This window comes from Lissotriton helveticus, chromosome 7, assembly GCF_964261635.1.
Source record: "Lissotriton helveticus chromosome 7, aLisHel1.1, whole genome shotgun sequence".
In the NCBI taxonomy this organism is placed as follows: Eukaryota; Metazoa; Chordata; class Amphibia; order Caudata; family Salamandridae; genus Lissotriton; species Lissotriton helveticus.
Genome location: NC_136068.1, coordinates 300,186,549 through 300,200,265, shown reverse-complemented (window position 1 = coordinate 300,200,265; position 13,717 = coordinate 300,186,549). Strand labels below are relative to the sequence as shown.

Here is a 13,717-nt window from a genome sequence, read left to right as displayed (position 1 = left end):
AAACTTAAAGCTGAGTAAATGTCCTTCTTCTTTCTATGAAAGAGGTTATGATTCCACCAACTATCTACAGCACTCTTTCGCATTGTCTCAGAACTTCAACACCTTGGGGCTATAACATTTGCAATATCGCAAATGTCCTTTGTGACAATATTGCCCTTTTTTCTCAGAGAAAATACCTACTATCTGAGCCTCCATCATTAATTATCCAGTTCCTATGCCTGCTTCACTATATAAATCTATTTTGCATACAGGAAGTGTCTAGGCTCCTTCATACAAATTAACCAAAGAGGAACTCTTGCCAAACATAACTAACGGCCTCTCTTCTAGTTCCCAAATGATCCTTTACCAGCACGGCATCTAAAGGCACTGCTTTTAGCTGCATATGGCATCTTCCTGACTGTCTTTAACAGCTCATTAAAGCATGGCCTTTTTTCATACTTCTGAAAGCCAGACACAGTGAAACCTCTGCTAAAGAAGCTCACATGGGGAGTCAACAACATGACAATCTTAGACCCATATCATTGCGGTCTTACATAGTCAAACTCATAGAAAAAGTACCCTACATCAGCATCAGGACTTTGCAGAATTCAATGACATAATGGACTGCACAAGCAGTTTTCATCTATCAACCATTGAATCTTCACCAGTTCACTGATAAAGGAGGAAAAAAAGTGGCATACTAATCTTAGACTTGTACTCCGCATTTGATAAAATTGACCTCAGCATCGTGCTTAAGACCACGAAAGCAGCGGATTTCACGGGCATGGTGATGAAGTGGATGACATTTTTCATTTTAGGGTGATTACAAGTGATCTCTTTTCACCTGTACTGTTTGAAGGCATATGACATTGATTGAGAGGTCCCGTAATGGTCAATTGCGGCACAATTTCTTTTAAACATGTATATACGGCCCCTAGCCTAATTGTTCCACCAATCAAGGGCCTACTCTTGCATGATAATACTTACATAGTAATACTCAGCTTATCTTTAAATTATCTAGTACACAAGAGTCTCCCAATCAAAAGACAAGTGCAGTAATGGAAGGCCTGACCACCTTAAGGGGATGGATGGTCAAAAGCCTCCTCAAGATGGACCTGGCCAACACCAAGATATTAATTACTTCAGCAACATCAGTCCCAGAATGAGCTACAATCTTATGATCAGATAAAATGGGCAGCCCAAGAGATCCTTCATCACCGGTGAGAAATGTAGGAGTCTTCTTTAACAGAACCGTCTCTAGAAGCCAAATCCAGGAATGTGGTCAACACCTCTTTCACCCATATTCTAAAACAGATCCTTCCCATCACTGTTGCCTATTTGCGTAAACTAGTAGTGAATGCTATCATACGATTGTGATTACATCTTGACTATGCTAATTCAATCTGCCGTGAATCTCCAGACACAATGTTATGTTTGACTGCAACTTGCTCATAAAGCGTCTCCATAACTACCTATAAAAAACTGCCAGAAAAGCGCATATGCCACCAGTACTGCAACCTCTACCCTGGCTACCCATTCAATCTTAGGTAACACCCCAGCAATAGTCCACAAAGCCCTACACTTCAGATCATCCTCCGTTTTGTCCAGGAAATTCTGCTTTTATCAACTGTTGTGCACTCTCAGATCAGCAAATCAATTCTTGCCTGCCACCACTAAGACCACACCGGTCACTTATGGAGACTGTGCTTTTTCTACAGCAGCATCAAAGTGAACTGGGAGAACAGTAGAAATGCTAAGTAAACTTGATCGATAAACAGAACGAGGAAATATAAAACCAAAGTAGGAAAGCAGAAAGACTCAAAGTAAAGACAAGAAAGGGTGATACCAAGGACATGCAAGAATACAACATGATGATATCTGATGAGGTTACTGATTCCTTGGCCCATCCAAAGTGGTTAGTAGTACTCACTGGAACTCCACACTAAGGTTTCCCCGGAGAATAAAGATACCAGACTTCGAAGGCTGAAGATACAAAGGTGACTAACATAGCAAGTACCCAGAGGACCTTGAGGCAGCAGTGTGGGCACTCTCTGGCACTTCTCATTACTTACCTATTTAGTCATTTTAAGGGGTGAAAGGGAACACTTGCTCATATAAAAGAATGTAGGCCTACAGTAGCAATGTTTCTGCTGCACTTTGGTTAAACTATGAAGGATTAAAATGGCTTTATCTTTTGTACCCGCAAACACAAAGGAGTCTTAGACAATGATTGGTGTCAGGAAACCAAAGCAATAACTGATCTCTCAGTGTCAGTTCAGCTCAAAAACTTTATTTGGTTGGAAAAAAGGTAGTACCATAAAAGTGTCAAATATATACCTCTTCCTCCTTCTAGGGCAGCAATTCCTGCTTAGTCTAGAGGCATGGTTGGTGCGGAGGCAACCCTGTTCCATCACCACTAAGCCAAGCAGTGGGCTGCAGTGCACAGCTTAGAGGTGTGGCAGAAAGACCTGATGGGTGACTGCAGAGATGCTACTGCCTAAGGCCTCACATACCTGAAGGAGCCCACCCACCATCTCCATTTGAAAGACTGATGAACATTGATGAATCCACTACTCCTTATCTGTGCATGCACGGCTGGTTAGGACAAATCCTCACAGTTAGGGGATTTCTGCCAGAAGTGGCAGTTTGCCAGTCAGATCTCCACTAGTGTGTCAAATAAAGTGTGTCACATTGCGTTAAATGAACCCGAGTCCTATTTTTCCCAAGAAATACAACTACTCCTGCAATGGAGCATATCCAAACGTAGAGTGTGGTCTGACTTCCAAAGCGAGAACACCTGTGCTGTCATGATGGACCCTTCAAGTGAGCTTGTTGCATCTTGACGGGACTTCAGATACTATTCCACACACATTACCAGTATCAGATATAGTGCTATTGGTCTGTGACCTTCTGGGAAATAGTAGCAACTTAGTATTACCTAGTACCTAAGTTCATTTCTGAATATGCTGTTGAGGGTGCACCACACTGAGGCAGCAAAGCATTATCTCAGAGAATCTGCTTATGAAAATAAATCCTTAAATGTCTAGACCTTTATCTGAAATGCCATGGCACCCAAGAATCACACACTGATGACAAACAGAATCAGTTAAGATAGGTGAGGAGCTGCAAGCAACATCTAACCCAAAATGGAGTAAGCTAACTGAGCTGAAAGGAACACATTTCCAGCTGCAAGATACTACTTTCAGGTCTCTGGGACTGTAGGTAAAAAGGAAACAAAGGAGCAAATTTACGAGTCCGTATCGCCTCAGGAACGTCACCTGGTCTTAAACAAGCGAAACGAGATGAAATGTTTCATTTCTCCTCGTTTTTGCTGTTTCTATGTGTGCTGTGTTGTGCAGCACACATAGAAACAGCAAAAGGACATTGATTGTTTATGTGCAGGAAGGTGACTCTTCCTGCACATAAACAATCAATTTAAAAAATGACGTTTTGCAACCTCTATGTGTGCTGCATTAAGCAACACACATAGAGGTTACAAAACGCCATTTCAGATTGTTTATGTGCAGGATGGGGAAAATGCAGGGCTGCCCTGTATCCTTGTAAATACGGTGAAGCCCTGCATTTTAGAAGTGGCAGAGTGTGGCGTTAAGTCAAGGTCGCTAACGCGGCGCTCCGCCACTTCCTAGTAAATATGCCTCTAAGTGTGGAAATGCAGGGCTCTAATTATAGGACTGGCTTGAGGCACTCACCGAGTTTGTGCACTCTACTAACAGCTCGTTGATGCTTTTGAGGAACAATAAATATTTCCTTCTTGCTTTCCTAGGCAGAAGGATACATTGCCCAACAATTAAGGGACACAAAAGACCCATATGTAAGGCTGCATATGGCATGTTTTGTTTCGGACCACAGGATTTCTCACAAACAGGCCATTCTTTGTTGACCCGCTCTGTTCCCAAAGCAGTATCTTCCCTTAAAGTGTAGTTGCAGCAATTTACAAAGAATATTGGAGGCAGAAGATCCATCCTTTGTCATCAGGATACACTTTGACACCAATATTGACTTCCTTGACATAAAGTGGGGCAATGGATAATGAAAGTTAAATGTCCTGATCAAGCACTAAAATATATCATGACTGAATTTTCAAGGAATTAGCCTTCCCTCCTCTTGCTCCTCTGTCCTCCCAGCCATCCTTATATACTGTTTGACCGTGGGGGTGGTTTTGGATGGTCCCAAACCCCCGTCCATGCTTCCCACTACATATATCATAAACATCGAATTCTGATGCCCTCCCTATGCGCAGAGAATCATTATCTCCAAAAAGCATATGATGGGACCCCATCGGTACTATATACAGCCTTTAACCCCTTGTGTGCTAGTGACGAGCTCAGCTCGTCATGAGGGACGGTTGAGCTGCCCTCATGACGAGCTGAGCTCATCACAGCCTTTGGAACGTTCGCACACGGGGATAATTTCCCCGCTGTGATGAACGTTCGAAAACGGGTGTGGCTGTGACGAGCTCAGCTCGTCATGAGGGCAGCTCCGCTATGCCTCATGACAAGCCGAGCTCGTCACCAGCACAGCGGCGCCGCGCGCGGCCCCCTTCCCCCCCGCTCAGCGGGGGAAACCAGCCCGCAGCTAAGGGGTTAAACATCTTGTTACATGGAGAAATGAGAATATGATGACATGAGATAGCCAAGTTACCTGCTTATCGACATAAAAGCCAAATGAAAAATCAACTCACTGAAAACATGATCATGGTCATCATTCAGTAGTAGCACCAAACGTTTCAAGCAAAAGAAGTACACCATTTCTATCCCCTGCCCTATTTAAGGGAGCGAGAGGACTTTGGTGAATGAAGACATGCGAGTGCTTCTGAAAAGCTGCAAGTTGTCAAAGGCTATCTTTACAACACCATCCAAGTCTGGTACTATACCAATCGCCATACCTACCTTTTCCCTCAGTCCAGTAAACAATATACAGGGGACACGAACAGTACAAGACGGCACTACGGAGCATCAAACATGCACTCATTGAAATGGGTGCCCTTAACATCTCGAGGTGTAGTATCTTATGATGCCTCAACTGAACAGCAGCCTAACTACCCGTGGCCATTTTTGATGATTAACACTTTTCAACTAACACATACCACTTAACAATCTATATAGTTGTACTCAAACTACACATCAATTTACACATTTCTACACATAGACACACATATCTATATATGCAAACATATATAAACATTTTTAATATTTACATAAACACAAATACATAAAGATATATATATATATATATATATATATTTATGAATTTATGTGCACACAGACTTGCGTGTGCCTGAACAGACATGCAACAATGCAAGTCGCATGCAAATGGTGATGGATGTGACAGTAAGTGGATGCATGGAACAGGCAGATGAACATATTGAGTTGCAACATGGTAGATGCCAGAAAGGAATGATGTAAACAAATGCACATGCCCAAAACACATGCAATGGAAGCAAAGCATGCAGTCTTCCAGGTGGCTCTGGCTGTAGGAGTCAATAAAGTACTGAAAGGCGCCTCTGCGCTTAATGAGAAATTGTCATGCTTCTTTGGAATAGGCTTCTGAAGGGCATGCTCTGCATGCCTTGTCACATGTCAAGACATGCCCAAAGAATACATGGCATTCTGGCATGGTTCTGCCTGGTACCTCAAAGAGCGATTTTTCTGGGGTATGGTGGGAGACTTTTTCTGGGGTGCAGCTGGGCTCATGGTTAGCTTCTAGGGCATCAGGATGTTGTTCCGAATCTTCCTGGTGTTGCCCATCTTCTGTCTCTGCTTCTGTGTAGCTCTTGTCTTTATCAAGGTCCGGTAGGCTCTTCGAGAAGTCTTCAAATGCCATGCCATGGAAGTCTCCGATCACTGTGAAGTCCACCTCAGCCTCCAGGCTGGAGGTGGAGCTCACGGTGATGCTGGAGCACTTTCGCTCGATGGCCAGATGGTTGTCCTTTAAAAAGACTGAGTCCTTCTCCTGGTCTTGGTCGTCCTCGCCTGCATCGCTGTCCGCCCCCTTGTGCCGGGCAGGCTTCCTTTTCTCCTCCAAGCCCTCCCTCATTCCGGCTCTCTGAAGGAAACACAATATCAGAGAGACACCAACATTGTAAGTACCAGACGGCTGGTTATGGACTGCTGATGGACGAAAAAACAATTGAAATAAAAAGACAAAGAAAACAGATGACGGTGTGTTAAGCATGGAAACAAAACATTGTCTCAAAAGCGGTGACATGGCATATTGTTTTCATACATTTTTGCCAATGTTTTTTTATAGAACAACAATTTACAGATCAAGCTCAAACTGATGCACTGGCATGCCCGCAGGCATATTTTTGAGGAAGACAGGAGCAGACTTAGATAGAGAAAACAAAACAAAACATACAAACGTAGTACATGAATCAGATATGTGTCCTTCTAGGTTTCAGCCTCAGCCCTGTCAGGTAGGATCATGTCAGGCATGACCGAGCCAAAAAAGAAAGGTAAGGTAGAAGAGGTCGCGAGCAGGACATGGAAGGAAAAGCTGGTTAGATTTTGGAAAGATCAAAGGCGAAGCAAGCAGACTTGTCAATTTCACTGAGGCAAACCACACATGGGCTCTGGAGGAAAGATACAAGCTAAAAGATCGATTCAGTTCAGCTCTGGTGTTTTCTCTGAAGGATTTCGGTTTATACATAACATGAAAACCTAGTTTTTTTTTGCTTGATGGTCGTGTGAGTAAAGCTGACTAAATAAGACACTGACTGTTTCCTTTTACCACACGTGACACTAGGGACTGTTTCTATCAAAGGCTTAGCATGGCACTGTCAGGACTACCTTTGAGGCTACAGAGATATAGGTAAATACGAAGTCATCACAAAAGGTGGGTGCCTCATAAAGGCTGGCAGGGCCTGTCCTCAGCCAATCAGATTTCTGGCGACGTTTGATTGGTTGTGCATATCTGTAAAGAGACACAACTCCTCTGACCTACCAAAGACACAAACATGCCAGACTATCACCTGATATCGCTAAGGACTATCCTTCCTCTGTCCCATCCACTGGTGCAATCCACGTTAGCAAGCAGACACAAACACCCACAGATAATCATCTAACCTAGTTAATTTAGAAAGTTCCTTCCATTAGCGAGTAATGGCTGGTGTAGGTTGAAGGGTCCATGTGCATGCATGCTAGCCAGGCCTACACTTTACGGTTTAGTTGAGAGAATACATTTCTATTGGCGCTTTGCAAGTGTTTTAATGAACACCACCCACTGAGCTCTGATGCCTTGACACACACAAATACCTGGGGGTATGGCTGGACTGTAGGGACCGCATTGCACTGTACATCCAAGCCAAGCAGACAGCAGTAAACTCCTTAGATGGGCATTTCGCAAACTACAGAAATCAATGGTAAATCCTGATCTAGTGCTCCTCCTTAAGTTTATGGGCTGCAGATTTTTACCTACTAGCACCTACAGAGCAATAACATTCAGAAATAAGATGGCTAACTGGCTACACAGGGCACCGGCCATCTGCTATAGAAGATTCTTTTCCTTGCTTAATTGCACCTCGCAAGTCCAAATTCAACAAGAACTCTGCCTGTTCTCGCAGCATTTGATATTGAAAGCGAAATTCCTTTCTTACTGCCTGAAAGCCAAGCAGGTAAAGAATAATACACGGACACAGGTAATCTGGAAAGCAATAAACAACCCCCTGACAAGCTAGCATAGGTACCTAAACAATGAATTGGATGTCTTGGAGACTCACTCGAGAAATCTGGTTAAGTGACCTCCCTGTGTCCATAGCCTCAAAACTGTTGGTTAAGCAAGTAAAAACCAATATAAAAAAAACAGAATGTGCTGGCCCTGAAGAAAGTGGCACATGGTACTTTGGCTACAACACTGTATGAACCAGGGGTCCTGCCCACCTACCTTTCACCACCTTTTGGTAAGGCCATGAAAAAACAGTTAATATGTCTACGATTTGGACTAATCCCTTTGAAAACCTACTAGTGTGGCCAGAGGAACCTTGATGACTCCAACCAACAATGTTGTTTCTGCATAAAAGGAGAGGAATCACTGACTCACATTCTCTGTGTCTGGGAAAAGCTGCTGGTTGTGGCTATTATGGTGGACATAAAATATCAGAACCTGCTAAAGCACTGTGCAAGTCTGTCTGAGAGGCAACTCATCGCAACTAGCGGCCCGATTTCTGAAAATGTATGAAAACTGCCCTAGCACCCCCCGCTAATGCGGGTAGACTCTGAATTTCTAACATGCTGCTAATATCTAAAGATTAAAGACATTGCACTTTACATGAGCATTAAAAGTTGACTTCGCACACCAGAGAAGATAGCACGTTAGGCATTGGGGATAGAGGTAACCTGAGTCCTTTATGCCCCTCATAGTCTTTATCGTGGGGTTAGATAATACTAGATAATACTACCCCATAGTACGCCCTTTTATCCATTATGCTATTCCCATCGTAGCCTTTTTTATATAGCATTTTTAATAGTCCCATACTTATTTTAAGTTAATATGTCTCAAAAAACCTTGCACTTTAAATTAGGCCTTAGTTCTGGTCCATCTACTAGAGGCAAATAGAGCACCTTTGGCCTATGCAGGCTAGACACTACCATTTTCAAAGCAGGACTTTTAATTGTACCGGCTGTCAATACCAATGCACTTTAAATATATTGCAGTATTCGTGCGCATCAGCATGGGAACCCAAAACAGAGGTAATCCGAGCATTCCTGACCATTGGAGGTCAGTTAACTGTATTTCCTAAGTATGCCCTCTAATTTAACATGCAGTTAAAACGTCACATTTTAAACACTTCATTCCCTAGGCTTAGCTTTGGAATTTATATTATACTTGAGGCAAAGTTCGCTTCTTAGGCACCAAAGGCACCATAATATACTGCACTTTATATAGGCATTAGCATTTGAATGTACAATAAAGGTAAAGTAAACAGGTTTTTAATTGCCTCGTGAAGGATGTCCTTTTAAGCATTCACTTGTTAGCAGCTAAACATATATTGTGCTTGCTGAGGAACCTGGGGGCTCTATTGTAATGATTTGAATTAATTGTACAATAAACTATCTATCTATCTATCTATCTATCTATCTATCTATCTATCTATCTATCTATCTATCTATCTATCTAGCTATCTATATATCTATATATCTACCTATCTGAAGTCTAAGGGAAGCGTACTACCAAAATACTAGTCTTATCAGAGAGGTTGGAGCCCCGCACCTGAATGGTATCGATCAAAAGCAAGCACAGAGTGATCAGGGCTTCAGATATGCTGTTTCTAGTTCAGAGTGATGGCTAAGCTGTAGGCCTGCCTTAGGGATAATTAGCTGGACTCCATTTCTGGAACTAAGATTCTGGTTGAGATGCTTGCTTACAAGCAGAGGAATAATGGAGTTCATAAAAAGGAGTATACCAGGTGTAGCTTGTATCTCTGCATTTGCTTGAATGCCAAGAAATATTCCTCTAGCAGCTATTAATAAAATAATATTTGGTCCCTTCCGAAACAAGCAGGAGCCACTGCAGATTTGACCACGAGTAAAGTCAGGCTCCATCTGATCATGCAAAGCAACTAGTTAAAAAGGTATTGAAAAAGTGTATTTCTGAAAGCATATATTTAGGGTCTTTTTATTTATGCAGATTTTCAACCTTAATAGCAAACATCCCATCCATTTCATTCTGATCAGCTAACCTGCACATTCCAAATTCCAAGTGCTTGCCTTTGTATCTTGGCTGCCTATTTGCCTATTTTGGGTCAGGGCAATCCGAAAGCCTGTAGCTAGAGAAGTTTTTTGAGAAACGTCAAAACTTTTGCTCATTGGAACCAAAGTGTGCCCCTACCTCACATCGAGAGTGATCAAAATAAGAAATCTCCATAAATCAGTGGAATTGACAGCAAGTTCATAGCACAAGGGTGGAAGATGCTTCATCAGCAAGCTCCTCGCAAAAGGGACACACACCTCTCAAATTTCCTTGCAATGATCCAAAGTCATGCACTAATGCCATGCAGTCCTTCACTCGCAGGACTTCAATTCCTAAGTGTGGATGGGGTTTTAATGATTGTGTTTTGCTTATGAACAGAACTGCATGTCAGTGTATGATCATGCGCCAAATTTGAATACAGATGGCACATCTCAATTTAGTCACAGACCTCTCCGAACTCATGACGGCATCCTCATTCAAATTAGATTCCATTGTCAAGAGGATACACGTTGGCGGTAATAGGTCACATCAAGTTATTTTCTACAGTTTACACTCATAGTATAACAGTTCCAGATAGCCTTCATTTCTTTTAAGACATTTTAATGCCATTGAAATGTTTGGCACATCTTGCCACGTTGATCAAGCAAGTCAATTAAAATGAATTAAATTGAGAGGTGCAGTCTGAGAATGAAATTTAAAACAGCCTGAAAGAATACAGACAGCAGTACTGAGCTGGGGAAGAGATTTAGAAGAGGCAGTTCTTAGTAGATTTGGTTAGGCGCTTGAACCGTGGTTAGAGTTGGTTAATAAAAACATTGAGACCTGAGAGATCAATGGGATCTTTATGCTTTCATCCATCTGCGTAGATTTTATTGTTGGACCAGAGAATTCCTCCCATGCGGGCTCCTGAGGCTGGCTCTGAATCAGAGAAAAGTATTAGTCTTAAGGTGCACAAGTAAGCTAGAGTAAGGGTGTTGCACGAGCATCTTGCAGAGCAGCTCAAAAGCGATCTCAATGCCCAGCCTATGGCAAGGGAACATTGGGGATGGGCAAAGGGGAACTTCACAGGCAAAGCAAGACAGGGAGTAAAATTAATATTTGCGGGTAATGGAACAGGCCAAAAGCAAAGTTGGGTACGTAAATATTCAGACTCCTTGGCTCTTTCCTTTGCATGCTGCGTATATGCCAGGTTTGCATTCATGGTCGAAACTGTAAGGGACAAACCCCTGGATCACAAAAAAAAGCAATGTACTGGTTGGTTTGCATTTCTGTGTGTAGGTATCAGCTGTGTGACAATACACGAAGCATTCAGACAGTGATGCGAAGCAACCATCTCTTTAGTGTAGTGGCCAATGAATATGTTGAACTTTTTTGTGATGAAGAATACAAAAAGAAATAAGCGGCAGTGCGGACATGCTGTGAACTTTCCATTGAGAGGGTTGTTTGCAAGTTACCACTGCTTCTGTCAGCGTGATTTCACATCCGGAGTCGGGAGATGCAAGTTCATCTCCTGGTTCCCCTTCGTGTTCAGACCCAGCAGAACTGCCCTCTTGGAAGCTTTCGTCTTGAGATGGTTCTCTGTCAGTGGTTCCTTGTTGGATGGTTAAGAAATCCATGGCTAGTGTTTTCTCAAGAAGCTTTGATTTCCCATCTGCAACTTCTTCTGTTGACTGATGCTTGAAGCAACTCTGTGCGTCCAAATGATCTTCTGTATCTACCTCCTTTGATGGCTCATCGACCACTGTATCACTCCGTGCTTCCACTTGCTCAGTAGACACAGAGACAACTGGAGCATTTTCCTTGTGGTCTTTAAATTTGAAATCCACAGTAATTTGTTCATCTTCTAGGTTGTGCAAGCATTCCACTTCAACTTGATCAAAGGGGTAAGTTGTACATTCTGCATGAGCCGTCAAAGTCTTTGCAGTTAGTTCTGCTTGCAGTTTTCTACCATTCATGATCTCAGAGCCCTCAACAGTTTCTGTCTGAGAAGCAGGTTCCTCTAAAGAAAATGAGGTATTTTGAGACTCTCCTAACTTATGTGCACTTTTATTGCTTCCAGTTCCAAGAAGCATCTTAGATATCTTCTTGTTCTCCAAATCCTTTTGTTCTTTATTTGTTTCAGGAACAACACAAATGAAAGTCTTCTTTCTTTCAATATGTTCATGTATTTCTATCTTTTCCAAGCGCTCACTACCATTCAAGGATTTCATGTTATCCTTCTCCTTTTTATGCGTCTCACTATTTGTCATTGTTGGTAATGAGGTACTGAACCCCAATTCACCAAGCAATTCACTGCAAGGACTGTCTTTCAAGTTCTTGGTAGAAGAATACAAACTAGACTCTTTATCTTTAGCTTCATCATCCAATTTTGAAGTGCACATACTAGATTCCAGATCCTCAGTTATTATTTTTCCATTACTGTGATCTGTCACCACCTTAATTGTCGGGGAATCTGGTCTTTCAAGCATTGCCTTTTCTTGCCTGTTTACCACCTGATCTTGGTTCTCTGCCATTTTGGAACCTGCTCCTGCTATGTCTTCCATCTGACACATCCCTTGCTCTTGGTTAGTGATTAACACCACTACTCTCTCTTCCCTATACCTCTGGTCTCTTCTCTTAGGGGTTTGCTGGCGTTTTGCTTCCATTTTAGGTTTTTCAAAATTCTCTTTGCTGCCTGAATCTTTTCCAAACATGATGTGAATTTCAGCGTGATCTGGGTAACGGGTACCCTTAGAAACTTCATGATCTTCCTTCTGCTTTGCTGAACCGAGTAGTTTATCATGGTCTTCCTTTAGTAGTCCTTTCTCATGTTGTTCATGAGTAATTTCCATCACTGACAGGCGCTCACTTGTCTTCTCCTGAGCTGTACCCTCGCAAGGCTCTTTTTTCTCAATATCCTTTTGAATATGTTCTCCAAAGCTGGGTACATGAGTCTCGACAAAGACCCAGCGGCCAGAATCCTGCATTTCAATTGGAGCAAGAAAAGTTAGCATCAAATCTGAAAACAGACAAATGGTGAAAGTTTTTTTTTCAGATTGCTTCTGCAAAGCAACAGACTTAGTAACAAAGACTAGACATGCATTCCAATTCCAATGCATTGCTGCATGGACACATTGATAGTTACATGACACGGGTGTAGCTCTGTAAACATTCATAAAAAACTATCAAATTGCAAGATGGCATCCGAGTTTGGAACTCCTGCTTCTTGAAACACCATTGTTGATTCCACTACATCAAGGCCTTTGCGGGCTTACGTTAGTAGTAATGTCTATATTTCTTATTCAACCTGATACTAACAATTATCTAAAAAGAATAACTCGGAGTTAAGTCTGAACTGGAACCAAATTCTATACATGGCTTTTACCAGAAATCCTTTGTTACAAATCTTGACTAGACCCTGACAGTTGTCTCCAATCTGTAGTTTGGTAAAATCCCGAATCAGGACTGAGATGATTTTGGAATTTACCCCACCTCCAATTTCCCCTTCACATTCTGCAGCATCAGTGCACAAAACCCTAATGCTACTGGAAATCTGTGGTTAAGAGATGAAAAAATAAGATTCATGGGGGGGGGGAGGGGATATCACCGCAATGAAGGCTGCTCCAGGAGTATACATATTTAATGGGTGTTGCATTATCGCACCAAAATCTTTGGCACCCTGAATGAAGCACTTTCTGCAGGACTGATCGTAAGAAAGAGCAGGAGCACATATCACCTTTTTAAAATCATGTTTCAAATTTTCGAAAGCAAAACAAAAGTTTCCAACCTCACGGTAACAACTGATGAAAGTCTATGTGTTAGAATCTCATGTTCCTCTCAGGATTATCTTATACATGTATAAAGAGTACATAGCCCTTGAAGTGGAAAGTAGCCATGGCTTTCATTACAGCATATAATTTAAAGAATGTTAGACATGTTCGAGACTCTAGAGCATCGGTTTTAGGAGCACAAACAGTTTTTTATACTGGAGACATGCTTCACCACACACTGATACATATTTACAAAGAGGTGCATTAGGAACAGACTATGA

At 42.1% G+C, this 13,717-nt stretch overlaps 1 protein-coding gene across 8 annotated transcripts in view; it reads right to left on the bottom strand.

Moving 5' to 3' along the window:
* Positions 1–13,717, bottom strand: part of EPB41L1 (erythrocyte membrane protein band 4.1 like 1) — a 574,086-nt gene that overhangs the window by 51,383 nt on the left and 508,986 nt on the right. For 4 of the 8 annotated variants that reach the window (XM_078652086.1, XM_078652083.1, XM_078652085.1 and 1 more), the window contains one exon: positions 5,632–6,045. The exons of 3 other annotated variants lie outside the window; for them this stretch is intronic. In XM_078652086.1, coding sequence (XP_078508212.1) covers positions 5,632–6,045 — 414 coding nt within the window. Of the gene's footprint in view, positions 1–5,631; positions 6,046–10,509; positions 10,606–13,717 lie in introns of all 8 variants that reach the window. One more of the 8 variants, XM_078652090.1, reaches the window with a different exon arrangement.